Source organism: Lissotriton helveticus, chromosome 5_1, assembly GCF_964261635.1.
Source record: "Lissotriton helveticus chromosome 5_1, aLisHel1.1, whole genome shotgun sequence".
In the NCBI taxonomy this organism is placed as follows: domain Eukaryota; kingdom Metazoa; phylum Chordata; class Amphibia; order Caudata; family Salamandridae; genus Lissotriton; species Lissotriton helveticus.
The window spans coordinates 1820588809-1820614760 of NC_136065.1; the positions used below are offsets into that span (position 1 = coordinate 1820588809).

The 25952-nt window shown below is 42.1% G+C and overlaps 1 protein-coding gene across 5 annotated transcripts in view; it reads right to left on the reverse strand.

Annotated features, from left to right (window-relative positions):
• GRN (granulin precursor) overlaps window positions 1-25952 on the reverse strand; it is a 1937406-nt gene that overhangs the window by 1262430 nt on the left and 649024 nt on the right. For all 5 annotated transcript variants that reach the window (XM_078645176.1, XM_078645173.1, XM_078645175.1 and 2 more), the window contains one exon: window positions 22283-22380. In XM_078645176.1, the coding sequence (XP_078501302.1) occupies window positions 22283-22380 (98 nt within the window). The remainder of the gene's footprint in view (window positions 1-22282; window positions 22381-25952) is intronic.

Sequence of the window (25952 nt, forward strand, 5' to 3'; positions counted from 1 at the left end):
CCTTGCTCCCACAGCTGAGTGGCCTGCTAGCCAGCAGCCACCAACTGGGAGGCCTCCTATCCCCCATTGGATAACACTGTACCTCAGCACTCTGCACCCGGCCGCCTTAGTGCCGCTGAGGATGTAATGAGAGTGCATCCTTGACCCTGGTGGAACCCTTGTTCTAACTCCAGAAGCTCAACATCAAATACGGATTACTTCCCTGGTAACCGTTAACTTAATTTCTCTCCATAGGAACCTATTGACTGTTTTTTTCTGAAAACATTTCTAAGTGTGGAGTAGATTTGTATGAAAAACTGAAAAATAATTATGCAAAACGGATTTTACTTGCCTTTTCTCTAGAAAATGTCCCAGCTAGGCATATCACACAGAGTAGAAAAAGTGATCTAAAAAGTATTCTCAAAAGTAACATAAAAGTAACTTACCTGTAATTTTCATTGCAGAATCAATACAAAGTATATGTACAGCATTTCACAGTATTGCATTACCAGTAATTCAAACTGTAACCATTTCACAGTACATTTACAATTGCATTTCAAACTGGATATTTACTGCAAAGTATTTACCAACCTACCTGTGCCAGGCTTGCTTGGTTCTAGAAAATAAAATAACAAACAATATTTTTATACAAAACCAATTGGCCTGAAGTTCAGTCTTTGAGTGTGTGAAATCAATTGCTGATTGACTGGGTAAAATAAATGCTTAACACTGTCCTCTGTTACGGTCTAACTGCTCGATCACACAACAACAAATAGAGAGTAAGGTGCTACGTAACTTTACATCTGTCTTATCTTTGGGGATCCACTGGACTCTGTGCACACTATACCTCACTTTGTTATAGTAGATACAGAGCTAGCTTCCTACAATCATGAAATCAAAGTTCAGGTTAAAAGCCTTTCTTGAACCATTTTGGAGAAATAATTAAAGACCCAAAGGTCCCTTATGTAAATCTCAACGCAATTTTCAAACTCATTTGGATGCTAGAAATCTCAATGTTACAATGTACTCCGCCTGTTTCCACTTCAAGAAATTGGGTATTTCAAGAAGAACACTTTGCTGCTCTGAATACTACTTGTGCATACTATCCCTGGCCAGCAAATACATATTTCATTGTGTCCATTGCGCGGTAGGAGAAGGAGCTACTGGCAAATTGTCAAATACTCTGACCAACAATCCCTAGGTGGTTGAAAAGCAAAGCGGTTTTCCTAGTAAGTGAATAACCAAGAGCACCAATGGCAGTGATAATTTTCAAAAATACGCAGCCACTCCATTTAATGTCAGGCTTGCCAGGATTTTGCAGAAACTGTGGTGGTTGAACTGCCCCTTCAACTAGAGCCATAGTAGACAGTGGGTGAATATTCGACTAAAATTTCACCAAATGACAAATGTCACCTAAATGAATACATGGTTCTCACCTTGAAACTGGAAGTGGAACCACCAATTACCCACTTTATGTATTACACCCGCTTCAAATTCCTTTCACATGTTTAAACAGTGGTGAAAAAAGGATTACTTCAACCCGTGACAGCTCCTTGATTTGATTATCCCAATAAAATTTGGCCACTGAAGGCGTCACACGTTGACGCCCCACTGTGAATCCTCGGAAGGTTTTAGAGGTGTCAGACACCATCAGGGAAATGCGTGGAGACAACCAGCAACTGAGTCAAAAGGAGGTGAGGGCTTCACTAATGCAACAGGCAGCGTCCAGCCCGTAACGCTCCAAGGCGAGGTGGAGGCTTATGGGGACAAAAGAATTTCGCCACTGCTGTATTAAAACAAAGTTCAGGGCACAAGGAAAAAGTTGGGTGAAAGCTCACCAAAAGTTTACGACACTGTGGGCTCAATTTGTCCTTTTTTTCCTACTGATGCAAAATTCTCCTTCTGTTCCTCCTCCAAAAATGTTCCTGCAAGTAGCCCACTTTTGGAACCAATATGTGGTAATTGGGGTAGGTGCCGTTTTAGGAAATGGGGAAAAAACGTTGTAGGTACGCTTACTCCAATTTTCTATTTAGTTCTTGAACAATATGGCCCGTACCCTTTGAATATATCGCTACAGGCACCAACTCCTCATTGACAATCATTTGACTTGCTTTGATTTTGATGACCAGAAAATATCAAGTTGCATAGGCATCGAATTTTTGATGCAGGCAAAGTCAATTGTTCCACTTCCAGACATTTGTTGGATTTTCCCATTTCTTGACAGATAGTGCAAGATATATGTCAAAAACAATGCGCAGTCCTTGCAAGGTGGATACGGACTTTAAAATCTGCAGAACTTTCAGAATGACTGCTCTGAAGTTTTACATGAATACAATTTTGACCATTCCCAATTGTAACCGCCTACAACAACCACAGTTTTCAGAGGACACCTTTACGAATTGAAATTCTTCAGGTGAAAATATTTTTTTGAGCTCTTGTACGAGTTTGTGCTTCACTGGTTTGGTTGCAGCATCCCCACCAAATAATCTGTTGGTTGGAAGAAAATCATGCGACAGAAAATCCTTAAAAAATTCACCCCTTTTGCTGCATTCATCTATGTGCTTGAGAAAGTTGTTTTTCTGTAACCTGTTTTCTAGACGCTGGTTGGACGAAACTCTTACTATGACAAAGCGTGGACGTTTAGTTTTAGAGATAATGTCAACCCGCTTTTTCTCTTTCACTACAAACCTCTCCTGCTTCAGTTCTGCGTATACTTTCAATCCATGTTCCAGGACATCTAGTAGACGTGTCTTCATATCGGTGTCCACATACTGTTTGGTCACAACGTTGTGTGGATGCACAGGCTCAGTTATTTCAAAGGAATTTCCTTGCTGCTGCATGAAATGAAGAAGGCGGTCAACATTTATTAAAACGGTCCGCTCTTTCCCTTTCATAGTGAGGAACAGTTTCAAGATGATCCATTAATTTTGAATTTGTCATTACTCTGAAAACATTCAAATAGAAAAGACTTTATGGTAAACTAGTTGCCATTGAGCAACATATTTACTTATGTATCTGACCAAAAATTCCCTTGGAGTTTTTCTGTGATCTCTGGATCACCTGGTTCACTTTAATATCTGAAGCCACAGCATTGAACCTTCCTTTTCCATCTTTCATCATAAAATGTCTGTGGATGAATTTTCTGCAGAGGTAGGATTTTTCCACCTCTAGCTTCTTCACTCAAAATAACTGGACCCATATCTCAGGTAGTTTATGCAATCAAATTCGCGAAACACAGTAATCAGTATCCCCACAGTCTTCATGTGCAGCTCCAAATCATCTTCTCGATCAGCATGTACTTAAAGTTATTCAGTAGGGCTATCATGTGTAAAATGTTTCCCCAGTACTTACACAGTTCTGATTTTTATTCACATTCCTTTGACAAACTCTACAATCGTGGCCTTGAGATTTTTAACTGAGTGCATTGAACATTACCTGGCTTCACACTATGTCTTTTGAATGGAGTGCACGCCGTGCCTTGTTCATTTCGGAGATAAGATATGCAAAACCTAATTTGTCATTCTTGTTCTAGAAAGTATTCCAATGCAATGTTTCTATAGCCTCAGATATGATGAGCATACCATGTAACAAATTAACTTAATGAGTTCCGCTCAACACGGACTGGACAGTTTTGCAAATATTACAGATCACCACATTCTACTGGATTGCTCATAATGGCAGCTACAATACAGAAAACACCATCACAGAAAATTGTCAGGATAGGCTGGTCATCCAGCTGAGCACTGTCCTTTTAGAAATGTGTTTTTAGAGCTATGTATACTGTTGCGCAGTTTGTGACTGGAGATAGTATTACTGGTAAAAACCCAACCTTCTTCATTGGGACGGTATTCTAGATCAGAGCATGAATTCTAGCCCAGGGAGGAACTGGCTTTTCTTCTCCGTTCAGTTAAATCAGTCTTGCCGACCGCAGCATCAGGTAGAAGATCCATATCCTCAGACACTTTGAAACTTTCTTGTATACTGGGTCGTATTGATGGCGTGTAGTGATTTTGCACACATAGGCAAGGCAGTTGGGGTATAAGTTTGCAGCTCTGTTTGTTTATGCCTACAACTGACAGCTTGTTTTCCAGCAGCTACCTCATTGGTACATTCTTGAAAAAACACCATGGCAGAATCTGATGTGTCTTGGGTGTTCCAGATAAAGAAGTGCAGTCTTTAAAATCAAAATTATCAAAGCAGCAATTATAAATCCTTCACTGGTAAAGTGACTTAGTGGTGTGCTGTCATATTTAAAAGATTTTACAGCATTAGCTGCTAATACGTTCCTGCTCCGTACTATGTCACTATAACTTGTTGATACACCAATAAATACTATTAAGTGATTAGCTCTCTACTTTTGCACTGGTCATAAATTGCGTGGGCAGCCATAAGTGTAGCGGAGTTTTCTTTTTGCCGTGATGTAATTTATAAAACTATTTGGAAAAAAAGACACTACATTTGCACAGCATAAGTCAGTTCATGGGATTGCCTTAATCTTTCTTCCTTATTTTTTTCTTAATAGAGTTTTATATAGCGCAAACTATACCCGAATCAGGTATCAGAGCTCTTTACATAGCACCAGTTGCATTACATGGGGACACATTCATTTTTGTTAGGCACGGGGAGATTAAGGATTTGCCCAGAATTACAAGATGTTCAGTGTCATTGCCGAGACTCGAAGCCAGTTCCTCAGATTCGAGGTCTACCGCCATAGCAGTTAGCCATCAATGTTGTCGGCTTCTGTTCCAAACTCAAGAGCTTGAGTTTGTAACAGGTTTTTTTGCTGATATTAAACAATGATGTAAAAAAATGTTATATGGAACGAGTGCTGTCTCCCGTAGGAGTAACGTCCCCAATGTGGCACACCTTATACAAAAGTTCAATAATATTTATGAGAGTCCTGCAGAATATTTTTTTTCATTGGTTGATTTTATTTTGAAAGAATTTCATACTATTGCATTCATAGTATAGGTCTCAACTTGTGACAATTCACATTATTCTGCCCAATGCATTTCGGGGCAAAACCCTTCTTCAGGGGACTGGAGTTCTCAAAGTATTAAGAATAGAGCATTTTACACCATTGACACAGGAAAAACTACATGTCAGTGGCATGAAGAACAAGTAAATTCAAGAAAAGCACTGTTGAGCTTTACATCCGATTGGTGAGTTATAGAGAAAGATACAGCGGTTCGAGACTGAAAAGTGAGTGCAATCGTCCACATTCCAATTGGATTACGCAGTAAAAAATGTTAAGACATCTGGCATTCTTATTGACTCCCATGATTTGAATTAGCTCTGGGACAGCACAAAAAGTTCATTAAGTTTAAAATCTACATTTTCAGGATGTTTCTTAAATGATTACTGCCTCTTATGATCTTAATTTGGCAGGAAGAACTTCAGGAGTCCAATCAGCTGAGAACACCTTAAGTGGCTCATTCTTTTTGTTAGACTGACAAAAATGAACACCGTCATCGTACATTCCCACCCGAAAAATATCTTAATTATAATAAGGATCAATACAGTTTCATCCATGTTTACCATATGATCTCGCTGAGTGTGAACCCGTGGCCAGCACTCAACAGTGGCTCTAAATCATAATTTGGTTTTTCATAGAGTGCAAGCCTAACTGAAGGCTGGTGGTTACACAGCTGCTGTACATTCATATATTTGAACGTATGCACAGATGCAGTTTGGGTGGGCATTCAAATTTGCTACAAATACATTTATCTCATTGTTTAGATCAGCTACGCAGCTGAAAACTTCACCTTGGAAGAAACTAGCTCCAGATAAAAACACGTTTGCCTCTTGAGACTCATATACTCTGTTCTTTCGTCAATCTCTTTGGTCTTTGTTGTGGCAAAACCACAGATAACACATCAAAGATCCTTTGCTTTCCGATCAGTTATTGGGGGTGGACAATGGGTAGCCAACTATCTTCAAAGTGGGTGGGCATTGGGTTTGGTTGCTATTGCTTTCTCAGAAGACTCCAAATCTTGATGTGATTCACTGGTTTCTGCTATCTTGTGAATTTGTTTCCCATTGAATACGCACTGTAGCATTGGTTACAATGATAAAATATTTGATGCTCTTCACCCATTAGTCTCAATCTTTTGTAAACATAGTCTTTCTGTATCTCAAACTCTCTTCTGTTCAGCCGCAGTTTATGTTAGATATTCTTTCATATTAGTTAGGCATATGACATTTTTTTAGGATGGATTCCTCCGATTTTGTAGTTAGCAACACGGTCATGAGGTAAAGTCTCTGCTACCTCCTGCTTCGCTCATGTTTACAAACTTGAATCAACTGAAAACCTGAAAGAAAAACAATATTAATACAAATTTCTAATATGATGACTAAAACTCGTCATGGAGCCGCCATTTTGGAAAATGGCAGAAAGGTTGCTCTGATGTCATTTTCTGCCTCTATAAGACTACTTGACCCCCCAAACCTATGCTTTGACAACAAAATGAAGTATTGAGGTCTCATGGATCCTTAAATATTAAATCGCTTCAAAACCATTTGTAAAAATGTCAGCATGAAAAATTCGTCCGAGATTAGCAATGTCTACCCAAGCTAAGCTACTTCTCTAAGGATACAAAAACACAAATCAAAAAAAAAAAAATCATAATTTTTTTTACATTCTTTTTAAACAAACTTATTTTATGGGGCGAGGACTAAAAAAAAGAAAGGGGGCACAATGTGGACGAACATTCCTAAATCAATGCGCAATGGCCACCGAAGAGAGTCAGCATACAAAGGGATGTTTCAATGGTATCTCACTCCGATTAGGCTATGACGCACCTTCACTACAGCTTCAGATGTCTGTTGGAGATGCGGCGACGTTAGGGGCACCATCCGTCACGCATGGTGGAACTGGACACTCCGACATTTTGGAGGGAGATACTGGGGCACATCAGGGCCACCGTACAATACCCCATCTGGCCGGCCCCTCCATAGTTTTTTTTGGGTTGAGGCCAGCCACGCTGGAGGGAAAGATGGGTGCGAACTGGACCCATATGTCCTGTATCCGAAAAAATATCAGACCTCCCGCTGGGAGTGTGGTGGTTTCAAAAGATGTGGCAGGTACTAGCCATGGAACACATTACATGCATAAAGCCTCCTGAACACACAAGATATTTACCCAGCTCTGGCAACCCTTCATATATTGCATGTTGCACCTAGAATTCAACTCCAAATATACCTCAGAAGGTAAAGAGCCTTCAACTCCTTGATTAGAAGTAGGGATCCTCTCCCCATTTGGGACCCCTCTGATACATGCGCCATCTCTCCCATCCAGCGTCTCACTCTTTCATTGTCTTTCTCCTAGTCCCCCTTCTCCCCATTTTTCTTCCATACCTTCAACTCCTGCCGGTTTTGCAATGAGCCCCCTGAGAGATTTGGACAGGGTAGGCGAGGTCTCTGCAGCTGTGGGGGAAGAAGGGTGGGGACGGAGGGTGGGGGGAGGGGGGGGGAGTTAGGTTTGGGGAACTGGGTCTTAAACCTGCTGCATCTGAGTCTTGAACCTGCTGCATCTGATTGAACTCACTGTGGAGCGATACACAGTTGCATTTCTTTGTTCTTTCCCTGTGAAAACTCAATAAAAAGTTTTGTTTGAAAATATACTGGTCCAGAAGCAATATCGGACTGGAGCTGCCCAGTGGATGAGATCTGGCCTGGGAGAGTTATATAATCAAGGATACGGTGCTTGGAATCAGCAAGTCACAAGGATCACTACTGTGAAGTGTAGACTGGAGCCATCAGCATGGAGAAAGGGGATGCAAGACATTGTAAGCTGATCGTTCTGAGTCCCGGAAGGCTACCCATTACAAAAATGTACTAGGCCCAGAGTTGAGGGAATCTCCACTTCTTGCAACGACCATTGGTGAAGCCAGGATAGATGGGAAACACTGCTACCAGATATGAAAAGCACTATGATTGCAACTGGTGGCAAATTAGACAATCGCGCCTTCTTCCTGGAACAAATGCAGAGTCTCTAGCAACAAAAATTGTTAAGAGTGGTACAGAATGATCAGGGGCAGCTAACCACCGACTCACTTGCTATTCTGGATGCCTTTACTAGATACTGCAAACTGAATGCAGGGCAGGAGCCTACTGATCAGGAACACATACAGGGCCGGACTGAGAACCAAAACCGATCCTGGCAAAGTGCTCGGCCGGCCCCCTGGAGGTGCTGCTGAGCTCTTTGCCGGGCTTCAGGCAATTTTGTTACAGGGACGATTTTGCAGCTATGCTGCAAAAACTGCCCTGTAACAAAAACGGCCCCCAGTGCCCAAAAACGGCCCCCACCCTTGCGGCGCACCGGGGGATTGCCCGGTGCCCTCAACGGCCAGTCTGGGCCTGAACACAGACCAGATATAAAGGAGTTGACGCTAGCCTGGCTGGAGTGGTTAATAGGAAACACTTGAGGGGCCGCGTGGTTTGGAAGTGGGGACTGCCTTTGATGAGCTTGCTACTTGTAGAGCACCAGGATCTCTAAAGGAAATTTCAGTCGCGCAGCATTCAAAGAATAAGTTTTGAAGTACCAGACCATTTGTGGCATTATTATAAAGTGAATTCGATAAAACAAGACTCCAACCGGCTGCTGGAAGTCAACTATTTGAGACACTATTCCTACTCAAGACTCCAACCTGCTGGTGGAGGTCTTCAACTATTTGAGGCATTGTTTCACAATAAGACTCCTACAGGATGGTGGATGTCTTCAATCCTTTCGACCCTAGCCAAATGATTCAATTCTTAAACTTATCATTGGATACCTTTTTTGGATCCCTACCATTTCCTGACTTTCAGCATGAATTCTGATTTCCAAACCCTGGTGGAATCTCCTTTTAGGATCTCAGCACCCTTCCAATCCATTGTTTGGATTATCTGTTCATGTGGCTGTCCACCCAGTTTTTTACAGTCCTGAAGACAACCCGCTGTGACGCATGACAATCAGTGCTGCTTTCAGGGTTGAAACGTCGACGTTATTGTCATTCATGTCCATACAGTCTCCTTGACCCTAACTTTAAATTATTATGGGGTCTTGTATTCATGTTACACATTTAGAGATAGGACACATTTTGAATCAAATGTATTGATTACACCTAATTATGTCATGTATATAGCTCTCTACTGACTTTTCACATGTCACCTTATTTCACTTATTTTCACAACAGTCACAATTTTTTGTTTCACCGCAATTTATTTGTGTTTGCGACAGCCATACTCCATTTTCTTGTGAGAAAAAAAAAAAAGAAAAAAAATCTGTTTTTTGCAAATCTTGTTTTCTTGGTGTGTTATGTTTTGCCTTTTTTTAAATTTACATTTGTTGAGAGCAATTTGAGATACATTGTCGCTTTTGTATTGAATACACAGATCACTGTATTACCCAACAGAACCAATTGTTTGCTATATCATAAATACCCAGGTTCTGAGGGACACCCAATTAAGTTTAATGGTAAAGTAAACAAGGCACTAGAGGTCAGCATATTACCCACATATGTTGGGAGGATATTATAATAACCTTGGGTAATACAGAACAACTCCATTCAGACAAACATAAGGCCGTGGTCTCTCCTTAATATAGATGTCTACAATTACAAAGGGGCTAGCCCCAACATCTTCTAGATATAAGAGACAGTTCTTCATGGCAAGTCAATGTTGCAGGGCCATGGGGAACCATTAGTAGTGTACTTAAAAAGCAATTCTCACATTTCCGTAAGATTTCCACATGTGCATACCCCCACAGGCGCGTCCTATATGCACCTGCTGAAATAAATTATTTAGTGTACAAATGCTAAAGTTTATTTTTTGGCTACCTAGGCCTATTATCTCATGGCCTGAAGTTGACATAACCCGCACTATTAGTTTGCAAAAACACCCAGGTAGTGACAGGAATCAAACTGATCTCTTTCCACTTCATCTTCCATATAGTGGTATATTTATTTTGCCCAAATTTAAAATATTTGTTTTAAAATTCAAATTTCAGATCCTTCCTGTTGTACTCTTATAGAACCACAAGTGAGAGTTGGAGACCAATTGAGTCATAGTCAAATAGCACCATATCATTGGCATATGCTAGTGCTGGGATGTGCATCACTTCCCGTGAGGAAAAAAGCTCTGGCCATTATAATGGTATCAAGTCCGCTGCAAAGCGATTAAATAGGAAGGGCAAGTATACTGTAGGAAGCTGGCTCTGTATATACTATACCAAAATGAGGTATAGCATGCACAGAGTCCAGTGGAACCCCAAAGGTAGGCAGAGGTAAAAATAGATAGTAGCTTACTCTCTATTTGTAGTAGTGTGTGCAAGCAGTAAGGCTTTATCAGAGGGTAGTGGTAAGTATTCGTTGTACACATTCAGGCAGCAAATGATGTCGCACACTCAAAGACTGAACTCCGACCAATTTGTATCAAGACTATTCTAGTATTTCTAGAACCAAGCCAATACTGATGCAGGTAAGTGAAATTAATGCTTTTCAAAATTCTTACGCAATGTTTTGCAATTGAATGCAGTTGATTGAGTAACAGCTAAGTCAATGTTTCGGAATTACTTTTTAGTTACTTTACAGATTACTATGTACGTTACTTTTTAGATTACTTTTAATATTACTTTTGCTAATCAATGTGATATGCCTAGATCTCACATGGATAAATTTTCTAGACAAATGGTAAGTAATACACTTTTAGTACATATGTAGTTTTTCAATATTCCATACAAACCAACTCCACATTGGAAACAAATTTCAAGAAAAGCAGTCAATGCAATCCTATGGGAGGAAATAGAGTTTTTAAATGTTTCATACAAACCAACTCCAAATTTTTCATAGAAAAACAGTTCATTTATTCCTATGGAGAATAATGAAGTTAACACTTTGCAGGTAAGTACTTGTTTGTGCTTGGTATTCAGGGGTTAGAACCAGGGTTCCCCCAGGGTCAAGAATGCACTCATGAAACACCCTCAGCTGCACTAGGGCGGCCGGGTGTAGAGTGCTGAGGCCCAATGTTATCCAATGGGGGATAGGAGGCCTCCGGTTGGTGGCTGTTCACAAGCAGGCCACAAGGTTGTGGGAGCAAAGCTCCTGGTGATAGGCTCAGGGCAAAGGGTGATCCGAGTTAGAACACAAGGTGCACCCGCAGCGGCGGAAGGGTGCTGTTTTAGAGTTGGGTGCCTTGTTTTCAATGGGGATTGCCGGTTTTGGTTTTTAGTTGCAGGCTCGGTCAGGAAGACTTCCGTGAGGAACCAACAGCTGGGCAGGTAAGTTGGAGGGGTCGGGGATATAGGTGCACCTTGGCTTCTTTTCTCCAGGAAGCAGGAAGGCTGGATACAAGGGTGTCTTGAGGTTGGATTTCAACTTAGCAGGCCACTCACTGTTTGGGGGCTCTGTGCCGAGGCTGCAGGAGACGCCGGAGTGTCTTGGGGGGGGGGGTCAACCCACAGTGGACTCTGGCACAATCCCTAATCCTGATTGGACAGTACCAGGCATCTGCAAGATGGCTGGCACTGAAGAGTGGGCTTCCACTCGCCTCCCCCACCTGAGGGATGGGGTTGGCAGATGTGGGCACACCTTCTGGGCTGTGCCAATTTTTCCCAACAGTTTTCCTGCCGTAAAGGAGGGGAGACAGGAAGGGGGCCTGCTCCGGATAGCAGGGGAGGCTGGGGGTTGCATTACATAGGCGGCAAGGCCTTTCAAGCTCCACTGCCAAAGATGGCTCTTCCTGGCCTGGGGGAGGTGACTACCTCCGCCCAGGAAAGGCTTCATTTCTAGGCACAGGGCACAACGGCTGCCACCCCAAGGGTCCAGAAACATGTTTTGTGGTGGCAGGCTGGTGTTTACCAGTCAGGGAACCCACCAGAGGCTGGTCGTTTTTCAGGGGGCATCTCTAAGATGCCATCTGAGTGCATTTTTCATTAAATCCCACACTAGCTAAATGGACACACTCTGACCAGATGTATACCCCTGTGGCGCTGACTTGGCTCAAAGAGGTTAATGAGCTTGGGGTGTGGGACCTTATAGGTATTTCGAATTGGGGGATGTATGGGTGGGGGACCACATGCGCTCCTTTGATGATCTTCAGACCAGATACTCCCTGCACCAATCACACATCTATAGCTATCTACAACTGTGGCATGCCCTACACACACCTTACAACAGGTACACGTCTTCCTGATCACAGCCCGCCTTAAGCTCAGATTATGTTTGGGGACCTGGGGAAGGGTGGCATTTCCCGCATTTATCGTACACTGCTCAACAATACCCCTACTTCTCTAGATCGACTGCGTGCACAATGGGAGTACTGGGTGGGCCCCTTGGAAGAAGAGGACTGGCATGACGCCCTTATGGCCCCCAAAATGGTCACCGCTTCCTCTAGACTGCGCTTGGTGCAACTCTACTTACACATCGCATAACTCACCCCGGTGCGCCTTTATCGGGCGGGATTCAGCACGACCTCAACCTGTACCAGGTGTGGCCACAACCCAGCTGACTTCCTTCATATGGTATGGACCTGCCCCCACCTGGCGCGGTTCTGGAGAGACATCGAGGAAGAACTCACCAAAATCTTAGAGTGGCAGGTCTCCCATGATCCAAAGCACACAATCCTGGGCATCAAATGGGTTGGATGGGTCTCTTAATGAGAAATTGTTTTTTACTACAGCTATGGTGGTAGCCATGAGACACATTGCGGCTTCCGGGAAATGCCCTGAACCCCCGAATGTGGGGCGATGGTGGACCATGGTGGACTGGTGCGCCACATGAGAAAGGCATGTATGTGGCACGTGAGTGCCCCAAGAAATATAGTAGAGTCTGTGGAAAATGGTGGGGGGGGAGGGGAGGGTCCTAGTTTTATAGTGAGTATCCAATTTCACTCTGTTTTGTCTTATTAGTGTTTGGATACTGGGTAGCGCAAATTTGTGTATGTTATCCTATATTATTATGGTGTGGTACTGATTGGCTGGTGCATTCTTTCACAAATCAATAAAAATGTGTTTATCAAAAAATCCCACACTGGCATCAGTGTGAGTTTAATGTGCTGAGAAGTTTCATACCAAACTTCCCAGTTTTCAGCAAAGTCTTTATGGTGCTGTGGAGTTCGTAATGGCAATCTCCCAGCACCATATACTGTTTATGGCATTACTGCACTTACAATGTATAAGAATTGGTCTAGACACTAGACACTATAGGGGTACAGAACTCATGCGCCTGTACCCTCACCATTGGTATAGTGCACCCAGCTAGAGGGTTTTAGGCATGGCACAAAGGGATGTGTGCCATGTCAACTCTTCACTTTGTTCTGCACCAAAATGTGTGTGCACGTGTGCAGGGCCTCTAAGGGTGGCACAGTAAGTGCTGAAGCCCTTCGAGGTATCCCCGGGCCATAGTGCCCTTTGTACTCACTGTACCTTTTACAAGGGACTGACATGTGGCCAGAGTGGTGCCAATTGGGGTACAAGGTACAGTGTTGGGAAAGAACACATGCCCTGGGAACCTAATTGGCAGGGACCCAGGGCACATCAAGTCACAGTGCATCAGTAGAGTGGCAAGAAGGGGGAGGTGGGTGTTTACTGCAATAGAAACCCAGCTTCCTACACATACATCCCTATGTTAATCCACACTTGGAATATATTCTCTGGCTGATTGATGTGCCGTTCCCCAATTTCATTCTGACACAGGAATCCATATACAAAAGGCGAACTGCTGTTAGAGTAACTGGGACCCCCCATTCAGTTCGCTTCCCCAGAGTAATGATCAATTTACTCTATCAAAAGCAGGGCCAACGTCTAGATTGCATGCATATAGTAGCGTTACACCCGCAGCCACTTTCTTAGCAATTACGTTAGTGGCCATGTTATCTAGTGTCTTGCAAACTTTCTGAAACCAGTTAGGCTAAAGGCAATTTTTGTAACTATTCCAGCAAGTTCAGAGGGGGAAGAAGCAGACAAAAGTTTTGGGAGAACTTTTGCATCCCTTTTCAAGAATCTGATGTAAGATTTATCCCCTCCATTTTTAGGATAGTATCTCCCTCTAGCCTTGCATTATATAATATACAAAACTCAGGATTATTTTTGATAACTGATATGGGTATACCATTTGGCCCTAGGGCACTATTTACTTTCAAGAAATAAAGATTGCCTTTGATCATTTTATTCACGATTACAAAGGAAGTTGTATATGCCTATGGTCTGATTATTTTTTTCCCCAGAAAGTCCGGGAATAAAATAGGGAATTGGCTATCCCTGAGCTAGTTTTAACATCTAATTTTCCGCACTTATTCTTTGCTTGATCCCTACTTTTCTTTGTATGGTTTCCCCGATCCCAGTCCTCCACCCTATGCATTGGTCTGTGAAGTGGGTGTGTTTAGCAACCTAATAATTAAGTATGGCAACATTTTGTGAGGGAAGTTTTTCCAACATATTGACTTTGCCAAAAACACTCTTTAAGCGATTCTCAATCCTACCTCTTTTTGTAAGATTAGTTAGCTAGAGAGGAGGTTGAAGTAGGATTTTCCCCTCCTCACCCTTTTATGTGTGTGGTACTTTTTTTTTATCATTATAGTATACTCCGACAAGTCGAGGATCCAAGTCTCTACATCAACTTTATTTTGTTCCAGTTCCAAAAAGTTCTAACAATTTTATTAATCACCATAACCTTGTGGATAGTAGCCCATTCTGTGATATTATGCCATCTTCTTGATACTGGATACTTTTCCTTCCAACATTTTCTGTTTATATTCAGCTCTAACTGTGTTCAGTTCTGATTGTAAACATTCGGTAACTTTCTTTTTTGACACCTGGTCAGACACATTTTATTTTTCTCAACTCTCATGTATACCAATACTTTTTGGTCATGTTTCCTTGACAACTAAGGTTGCCAGTATATGTCCAATGCTAAATAGAAACCTGATAGAGGACATCTTCCCAACTTCTTATGTACACGGATTCTGTTACAGATAATTGTACACATTTTGGGTCTTCGTATTGATTTATCCATTCTTTACATATGTAAAGCATAATCATACTCTAGTTCACTTCTCGTTCAGCTATTTTCTTCAGATATTTAGTATGCTTCATACCCCAGCTGATTTCTGTCCCCTGCAGACAGTGGTCACTTTCCTTCCTATTCACCAATTTTATAGGGGGCAATTTACTGCAAATCGGTTGGACTTACAGGTGAGATACAGTAAAACGGCTTTTGTAACCATAAAGTGAGATGTCTGACTGGTACTCCTGTTGAAATTCAACAGTTAAGATTGATCACCGGCACGCTGAAAAGCATGGACCAAATGTTGGTGTTAATGCTAGTAGATCAAATTTCACTTGTCATTTCAGGCATCTCTCAAAGTAGTTGAAGGGCTTTTATTGGCAAACTAGGGCGCAAGAGATAATTTAGATTACCAGAAAGTAGGAGCTCAACATCAACTTTGGTTTCTAAATTGGACCATGTAAAATGGTTTGTATTGTTTTTATTTAGCAAACCCAGAGAGATATGTTATTGAATAGTAAGATTAGAAAATTAAACACCAGAGACATTTAATTCTGCTACCAATATATAGTCAATCAAGTGAGATGATTTTTAGTATACTCTACGCATCCTGCAATCAAAGTTGCAAGACCTTTAGCGAGTCTACCCTTCTCAAATAACTTAACTGCTGGTTTTATCCGAAGAGTGATCATTTACTTCAACGAAGTTTCTTGGAGGAATATAATATGAAAAGATCATATGAACTTAGATACTTCTATGTCACTTTTTAGTTTAAGTGCTCAAGCTATGAAGTTAATTTAAGAATCCTTTCATTCAGCTGTTTTTTCTTCCATAGGTATGGTGTTCTATTTTTTGGAGCAAGTAGTCTGGGAAGCCTAGCCCAGACTTTGATAGTTTCTATAACTTCCGACTTATAAGGTGTTTTTCTCCATGTTCTTTCACCCTTTCTGTGCAGAAAAACAAAAATATTTGTACAGGTCATTTCAGACACCATAACTTGCATATTTCTGAGCATGGATTTTGGTATCTGCAGCTTGCCTTAAACTGAACTTCACTTTTTTAAAGCATCTGTGAAGGGGAGAAGGAGAATCACTTCAGACAACCAGTAAAAAATACATTCCCCACTTTATAATGATGCTTTTATGATTTCATTAAAGGTGGCAGTCTCTAAAGGCTTCAGTGCCTTAACCCTAGAAGTATCCAGAGCTTACAAAAATTACCATACAAGAGTCAACTAGTCCTTAGTGGGGTTAGCTGAGACCAAGAAAGGCACATTAATGCAGAAGAGTACTCATTCAAGACAGATCATCCTTTATATAAAAGATTGGGATACATGCTGACCGGAAGAGAGCCCCTCACCCCCACCGAAAGCCTGCCGGCCGACTCCATCGCAGAAATACTGCAAAGAGCACTGGCAAAGGAAAGGCCTGTCTAGACATCTGCCAGGCTAAGACGTGGGCATCAGTGCATACGTTCACTAAGTATTACTGCCCTGACAGACGGGTCCATAAATAGGGTGATTTGCTCACTCAGCCATACAAGACTTCCTGGTCTGAGCACACTAAGCACACTTTTGGACTTTAGGAGATACTGCTTTGTATCTATTCTAAAGGGGAGGAATTGGTGGTTACAAGTAGTTAATAGAAGAACAAGTTACTTACCTTTGGTAACAGTTTCTGGTGGGTCTACCAAACTGCAGATTGCTCACTGCCTTCTCATGTTTAGGAGTGGACGTCAGAACACTGATCATTTATTTACAATGATCCTTTGCCTGAGGGCATGGAAGAATAAATATTAAGAAAAAGTCATTTCACGGGGGGGTCATCTGTATTCCCACTCCATCACTTTTGGGGTGGTACATCAACACTTGCCACATGCCGCTACCTGTGAGAGCGCAGGAGTGATTGATAGGAGGAATATTTTAATCCATTCTACAGTCGGTGATATTCTAAAGGCGGGGACATTTGAACCATGTTAAATTGTTGCTGCAGAAATGTGATATTTCAGAGCCAATAGTTTTAAAAACAGTTCCATTTGTGCCTGTCAAAAGGCCATGTTGGTTAATGTTTGATAATATTTTGGTCCAATAAACAATATTTTTACTTAAAGAGAAGGGTGGTATAAAAGTCGACTCGTAGGGTCTATGCTCAGACTTCAGATTACTTCTTTAGTACAGGCAGGAATTCCAAAGGTCCATTCTGGTGTTTTTGATTGAGCATGGCTAGAAAATCGAAATATGACCTATTTGTGTAACAAAGCCAATGCTAAATGCCTGTCTCTGATCTTTAAAAGCCTTATTTTGGAGGGTGAGGCAGATGTACAAGTACTTGGTATTGTGATGCGGTGTGGGCAGGTTATACAACACTTCATGTCTCATAACTATATATTTTCTTCCCCCACATTTTAGGCAGGACTTTTAAGCCATAAAGTATGGAAAAATATCAGAGTACAAACTGATGAAAGGACTCTAGAATTGAACTCCTGAGAGTTCCTTTCACAGTGACATACAGTGATACATGTGGCAGTTGGCACCTCTGAGGGGAGTGTAAATGGGTGCCTGTGCCTCCAATATTCAGCGCCCAGGTTGCAAAATGAGGTGATAAGTAGGTCATCCATGGCTGTTCCTGGGTTATATTTACATGTACATTGTATTAAACATGGATTACTGACTGCTCCCAGCCTCACAATTTGGAATATTCAAGCATGTAATTCTATGAAAAAGATCCGCGGCTATGGAAGCTTCCTTACCGGGAGAATCAATCCTTAGATATGTACTGCAACATCCAGAGTATATGCTATCATCACAAATGTTCAACAATACATTCTGAACAACCCCACTCTCTGATCATCACCTTAGTGCCATGGGTGTCATTTTTAATTGTATTTATATGTGCTCATGCAAACCATAGGCATATCAAATTACAAACTAATTTGCATTTTTATTCTTACTAGGAGCTTTGAAAACAAACTTAGGGATACATCATTTGTCTGATCTGTGCATAAATAGACAAATGCAATAAAAAGGGGATTGTAGTTACCTAATTTGAAGTATTTGTCGATTTGTGCCATTTAGCATGCAGAGTCGATGCATACTGGTTATAATGAAGACTGGAGCAAGGTAAGATAGATAACTTCTTTATTACTGTCTCCACTCTGCCACCATCAAGCTCTCAGAGCACCGGGCACAGCCCACTCTCTACTCTGCTCAGTCAGGGTGCCTTGTCAACATTCCAAGGCAGCCTCTAGCCCAAGAGAAGGAATGTACCAAGGGAAAAGGCAGAAGGGGGGCAAGGGGAAGGCTACTATTATTTTCCGTAAGTGTCCAACTATAAAAACTACAAACAGTAAAGAGGAATAGAAAATAACATCTTCCGTCCTAAACAAGGAAGAAAAGGCAAAGTTAAGCTTATTGCATTACGAAGTCTTTGTACCATTTAGGTGGAGTTATGGATCTTTTGACATTACTTTGGTGAGTCGGAAAGTCCTTGGGGTCATCCGAAGTCAGGGAGCTATTGGAAGGTATGATTTCCAGGCCTTGGCTCCTCGCTAAACTGTTCATGGTCCAATTCTGGCAATTCTCATTTATCACAGTGTTGTTTTTGATCTTGAATATTTCTTTTGGGATTATAGAATTTGGATTTATTATCTCCAGTGAGGGTGGGTCTTTTCACGAATACCCAGTCTCCTACCGCCCACCTGTTTATTAATATAAGATTTGTGTACAGTTGGTTCTACCCCACCCCCCAATCTAGTTGGTGAAGAATTTTGTACTGGGTTTTCTTCTTCTGAGGAATGAGAAAGAAGAGATACCAATAACCAGGTTGGGAGTTGTGTGATGCACCCAGAACATCTTGTTGAGCTCATTTTATCGGAAGATGGTTGATGCAAGCTAGTTGCATGTTCTCCTTTATCATTCAGTTTACCCTCTGGACTAAGCCATTACGCAGTACAAAAGGTTTTTAGGTGGATAATGGCTAAACTGGTTAGGGAGCTGGTCAGAGCAGACTAGGTGAATTGAACTCCATCCATTTTCTGTGACCAGGGTGGATGCCTTCTGCTGCAAAAGTATCTCCCAGATTAATGAGCGATTCAGTTGACATTTGGTTCACCATTTTGATGACGACCCAGTGTGAGTGGTAGTCAGTTTGTACAAATGCAAATCTTTTGATGACACCTCTTATTGATCAGACCTATGATGTCAAATGTAGGTTTTTCCCACGGTTTGTCAGGGATAGATAGTGGCGCCTTCTGGGTGAGTTTGGTTTGGTCACTATTGGCGCATATGAATCAGTTCTTCACTTTTGCTTCGACCACAGAGTCCATGTTAGGAAACCAATAATGCTCCCCAAGACTTGTTTTTGTTAAACTTCTCCTAGGTGTCCTTCATGCACAAGGTCTATTATTTTATCTCTCAACCCTTCTGGAGGTATGATTTTGTGGTTTCTCCATATGCAATTGTTGTTTAAGTTGATTTTGTGTCTGATTTCCCAAAATGTATTTAGTTCTTGACTTAGATCGTTGCATATAGCTGGCCAACCTTGTAGGGTGTATTCTTTGAGTAAGGTCAATGTAGCATCTTGGGTTAGGCTCTCGACCCATTCATTGTTTATTGTAGAAGCGTGAATCTGTAAGATGGGATATTCTGGGGTTTCAAAAATTTCCACAAGATCTAAAGGTGCTCTTGCAAGGAAGTCAGCAGCAGAATTATAGTCGCCTGCGACATATTCAAGTTTAAAGATGAAACTTTCAAGGCCTAGCACTCATTCTTGCCACTCTGGGTGTGCTGTTGGCGGTACCTTTGGAACTGAACATGTAGATGACGGGTTTACGCTCAGTGCGAACTGTGAATTTCATTCCCCATAAATTGAACTTAAAGTGTTTGATTGCCCAGAAACAGGCCAGTGCTTCGCTCTCCACTTTCTTTATAAATCGCTGAGGGTACGAGAGGCAAAGGCTACTATTCGTTATTTCCCCTCGATGACCTGAGGAAGAGCTGCAGCTAGTCCTTTATTGCTGGCGTCGGTAGTAAGGATGTCTTTCTGCAAGGGTCAAAATTGCATAAGTGGGGAGCACTTAAGATAGCTTTTTTAATGTTATTGAAAGATAATTGGTGCTAATCTAGCCACTTTTAAGGCGTATGTTTTTTTGTGAGTTCCCTGAGGTCATTAGTGAGGTCAGCAAAGTTCTTAACATATTTGGCCATGTATTCCGCAAGTCCTAAGAAGGATAAAAGTTACTGTTTGGTGGTGGTGGGTGAATGAGCTTTTTTCTACAGCATCAAGGAGGCTCAATTTGGGTTTAAATCCGTCCCTTGATATGGTACGCCCAAGGTAATCTACTGTCCCCACCGCAATTTGGCATTTCTCTTCATTTAGGGTTAGACCTGCCTCTTTAAATCTGTTGAGAACACTTCTGAGAGAAGAGTTGTGCTCTTCAGAAGTAGATTAAGACATAGTCTTGGAAATATCATGTTTTGGGAACCCCTTCCAAAATGTGCCGCATTATTGTTGGAAAACAGCTGCCACTGAGGCTAGACCAAACTGCATTCTAAGGAACATTGTACGACCCCAGAGGGGTAGTGACAGCTGTTAATTCCCTGGAGTCGTGGTGTCATATGCATTAGAAAGATCCAGAACACTAAAGCACGTAGGTTCTCACATGATGCTTAGGATCTTGTGGATACATGGCAGGGGTGGTCTCTCAATGATGAGGTTATTGTTGAGGTCCCCGAGGTCAATGCATAATCTAATGTCATCCCCTTGGTCCTTCTTAGCAATGACAACGGGGGCAACCCATACGGTGCAATCAACGGGTTGGATAATGCCCAGGGTCTGTTATCTGGATAACTCATATTTGAGGGGTTCCCACATGAGGTGTGGTATGGGTCTGGTTTTGTGTGTTAGAGGTTTGGCATTGGGTTTCACTTTAATCTGATGTTGGAAGTTCTTGAAAAGACCTAACTCAGTAGTGAACAACTCAGGACATTTTTTGAAAAGGGTTTTGCCAGCCATAGACAAGTCAATGTTAAGTACTTGTTCAGGGTTGTTCAGGTCGAGTTTAATACTCCATTCTTTCTGGTCTTGCCAGCCAAGGAGGTTGGACCCTTCTTACACTACGTAGATTTTCCCAATGGTAGTTCAATCTTTGAATGTATAGGGAGTTTTAATCATGCCTTTCAAAGGAATGGATTTCCTGGTGTAGCTGCTAGGGGAGAGGTCTGCCAATAGTAAATTACTTTCTTTGCAAATTTTTAAGTTTTTAATATCGGAATTTGTTAACAAATGTAAAAGGGGAAAAAGAATCCGCATACATGTTTATCTTCTTGCCACCGGGGCCAATTTCACATTGGGGACAGTTAATTTGGTTGATGGCCTTAGAGTCTAGTACTTGAAAGATAATTTTCTTCACCGTTTGGAGTTTAGTGTCAGGGATTTACTTAGCACCATTTTGTTTTATAGGAAAGCTCCGACAAACCCTTGCTAAGTGGCTTTTCTTGTTGCACTTTTTTTGGCCAATTCAATAGCTTCATGAAAGTTGGGTTGTCTTTGTAGTAACTTCTCCTGTATTTTTCCATTGTTGGTACACCTTACTCTCCTTGTGGGCCACAAGGAGACAGGGTTGACAACGTGGTAGAAGTACTACCTTACACAGGGCAGTCGTCGCCAGTGTTATAATGAAGACTGGAGCAAGGTAAGTAAGATAACTTCTTTATTACGGTCTCCACTCTGCCACCATCAAGCTCTCAGAGTAGCAGGCACAGCGTACTCTTTTCTCAGTCAGGCTGCCTTGTCAACATTCCAAGGCAGCCTCTAGCCCAACAAAAGGAATGTACCAAGCGGAAAGGCGGAAGGAGGGGACAAGGGAAAGGCTATTCGTTTCCCTAAGTGTCTAACTATATAAACTACAAACAGGAAAGAGGAATTGAATAGAACAATACTGATGGAGGGGGAAGAGGAACAAGAGCTACATTCTGGAAGGATGGGGAGGAGGAAAAATGAGCTACCATTACTCATATATTTGGATAAGAAAATGGAGTGCAGAGGATGCACCACATCCATCAATGAGCAGCAAAAAAGTCAAATTGTGAAGGTGGGGGAAAAAAAGGTAGAGTGAGTATTCATACGTAGTAACGATGAGCAATGAAAAGAAAGGTAGAGAGACATGCAATGCGGATGACTTTTTAAACTCACATTATGCCATTTACATTCATTCAAACAAGAAATATGTATTATATTCACTCCTGCTTTCACTGTGAATATTTCTTCCTCTCCACTGACTAAGTTAAAATTATATATGTATTGGTGAAGATATTTTCCTCTTACCTTTGCTAGGGGGCAACAGCCCCACTCCCCAGTCGCAAGTCTGCAGCAGGTCTGTCCATCCTCACAAGCAGCAGTATCGTCGCATTTCACAACTTGAACTGCAATGAGATGTAGAGGCATAAGGGAAGGAAGTAGGAGAGGACTCATGAGAAGTCAGCTGGGTGCAGAAAACGTACCTCTTATGAAGAGCAATACAAAGTGCAAACAATATCTAACAAGCTTGAACCCGTACTGGGGCTACACCATACTTTTAGAAATGTTAAACAAAGAAATAAAAACATACTATCTTACAATAAAAACATGAATGTGCAGCTCATGCTTAATATTGGATGCATGTAAGAAGATACTCATCCACAAAGCAGATTACTAAGCCCTCCCACTACTAACTCTATGAAAACAATTGAAAATGGTATAAAGTAAACAGATTCAAAAGAATTAATCTCCCACCCAGTCTTGCTGACTTTGGTCATTATTACATAAAGCATATTTTCACTTAGAGTCAAGAAAACTAGTACGTGTGTGTGCACGCGCATCTATTAATTACACACAGGCCATGTCAGTTTCCATAGAAAGTTTAGTTCGCCAATAACTTTGGTGCCGTTTGACAAATCTTCATAAAACCTAAAAAAAGTCCATTCACATTATACCCTTCCTGGAAGTTTTACACCAATCTATCAAGGGGTTGTTGGCAAGAAAAAGTGGGGATCCTAAAATATTGATTTCCCATATTAATTCCCATAGAAAACCTCAGTTGCAGCTACAGAAAAAAACCAGCTTTACAGAATTACACCAGACTTGGAAAAAAAAAATAGAACTTTACTAAGAAAGCATGCTTACTGCGATTTGTTGTAAATCTATTGAGCCATTTGAAAAATTAGTGTTTACAGAGGAGCTCAGGATAGGCATGAAGGAGTTAAATAGTTAGGCATGTCTGGACTATTTGAATGGGACTAGTCAATCCGGATTGGATGGTCATAACCTGAACAATATGTTTTTGCAACCAATACAGGACTCAGGAACAAGGTCCCCATGTCTACAAAATTAATTTTAAAAAAACATAAGGGGCAGGATGAGCGCACTGTGCCCAGAGGTGTTTCCATGAACAACCTGTTACAGCCATTACAGGGCTCACATTGAAATGCATGAAGTAAAAAACAAGTTAAATACCTTTGGTAATGCTTTTTCAGGAATGTGGATTCCCACCATAGCAGATTCCCCAAGTGTCACACTGGAATCAGAAACTCTTGAGCAAAACCTACATGACTGTAGGTGATACCAATGGTTCTACGTCAACGCTGTCTGTCAGAAGTGACATGTTCAGTGCCTATATAGGTGCTCAAGGTGTTTTTGTGAACGTGTAGAAAAGGAGTATCAGTGAGGAACCCTCAGTTAGATAGTCCCCTACCTCAAAAATGACTACTGAAGATATGTAACTTGTTTTTCTGTTAAAGGCTGGACAGTGGATTCCTCACCCTAGAATAAATACTCAAATTCCTCCCTGGAGGTGGGTCTGCAAACTGGCTTAAACCGAAAAATACAGGAGGGCCAAATGGGCAAAATGCCTGCCTCGTCAGACCAGACGGTCCAGGCTGCAGTGTTTCGCGAACAGGTGTACGGACTACCATATAGCAGCAGCCCAGCAGATGTCTAGGACAGGCACTTTGTGAGCTAATGCAGTAGAAGCTGCATTAGCTCTGGTGGAATTATCCCACAAGTGTTTACGAGGCTTATTAGCTAGTGTATCACAGATTTTGATACAGAAAACAATCCTTCAAGACATGGTCTGTTTCTGCACGGCCCTTCCTTTTTTCGCTCCAATGAAGGGCCAATCGTCCAACCAGATTTCTTTGATGTGATCAATATAAAAAGAGCGCTTCTGTTTGGGATCAAATGACGGCTTCTCTCCCATCTTCCCTTGGTGGTAGGCTGCAAGGATCCAGTCAGCCAGCATACTAGGAGACTAGTAATGTTTCAGGGGGGACCTCTAAGGTGGCCTCTGATGGTATGTCAAATCTAGTACTGGAATCATTACAGATTTATTAAGACAAGGTGTTTCAGTGAAGTCATCGTGTAGGTGGGGGAACTCTTAACCTCATGGCTGCTGGAGCTATTCCCCTGCTGTGCTGGGCCACAATAAAAACGGGTGTGGTCATGACGAGCTCAGCTCGTCATGAGCACCTGAGAGGTATATGCCATGACGAGCTGAGCTCGTCATGAGCACCGAAGGGGTTAATGACCAGTGCCCAGTACATAAATTTTAAGATGGCTTCCCTGTTCCCTTTTACCATTGAGTAATTGAAGTAGACCGCACAGGGCATATCTGCTCAGGCAGATATGCCCTCACAGGTTATACAATGCACCCTTCCTTAGAGCGGCAAGGCCTGCTGTAGGGGTGACTTACATATATGGTATGCAAAGTGCCCATCTTGACAGACCGGACTTTCAAATCAGTAGTGTTTAGTAAAAATGTTCAAAGATGCCAATGTAGCAGCCTGACCGGTGTCCTGGACAGGGACCCCGCGAGCTAACGCAGTGGTCGCAGCTTTGGCTCTGGTGGAATGAGCTTGCAAGCCCTCGGGGGGGGGGGGGTCCTCCTACTGGCCAGAACATAGTAGCTCTTAATGCAGAGCACAAGCTATCTGGAGAAGGTCAGTTTCTGCACAGTTCCCTTAATCATACAGAGAAAGAAAGGCTGAGCTATGCCCCATGTCTGCCTCTAGTAAAGTATCTAAAAACACAATGAACTCGTAGCCAGTCAGTAAGACACCTAACGTTTAACGCGCTTGTCAGGAAGTGCCTCTCTAGAGAGATTCTGCCTACCTTTCCTAAATTCCTACTCTAGGATCCTGGCAATTTCAAGAATTGGATGAGGTGGGTTCACTCACATAATGTGGCACACTTCATAATCTGCCACCTCATCCGACCCTAGTAAGATGGTACTACCAGGGCAGACTATCTCAAATAGGAATATCTTGAGGGATAATACCTGGAATCCAGTTAACCAAGCTAAAAATACCTCAGTATAAACTACAAAGAATCCTTTATTAAGTGGTAAACTGGGCATATACAAAAATCCTGAATATACGTTACTGGGTACCATGGCCCATACATACCTCTGACAGGACCTCTAGACATAGGGTTCACGACACCACTCGGCCCTACTTATTACCAATACCACACAGCAGTGGTGTTGTCTGAACACCTGAACCACACTTGCATTGAAGGAAGGAAGAAAGGCTTTCAATGCAAGGCGAATGCTGTCAACTCAAATAGGTTTATGTGGAGTTTAGACTATGCCAGAGACCAGAGCAAAGAGCCCGCTGATCTTCACCTCCACCAGATGGCCACTCCAACCCAGAAGTGATGCATCTGTCACCAGTGTGAGGATTGGGTTGGGAAGGAAGATGGTTAGTCATCCACTACTGCAGATCTTTTGCAGTTCACTCTGATATCTGGACCAGGTTGGAGAGATTCCCCTTCTGAGCCCATTGAGACTTCCGGTCAATCTGCAGAGCCGACACATGCCAGCAGGCATGTGTGACCAGCAGTATGCCGGAGACCATGAGGCTCAGAAGCCTCAGGCATTCTCAAAGAAATCTAGGCTATAGGCTGAAACATCCGATTCATAGCCTTAATATCCTTGGGCTTGCCGCTCCGGAGGAAAGGCCCA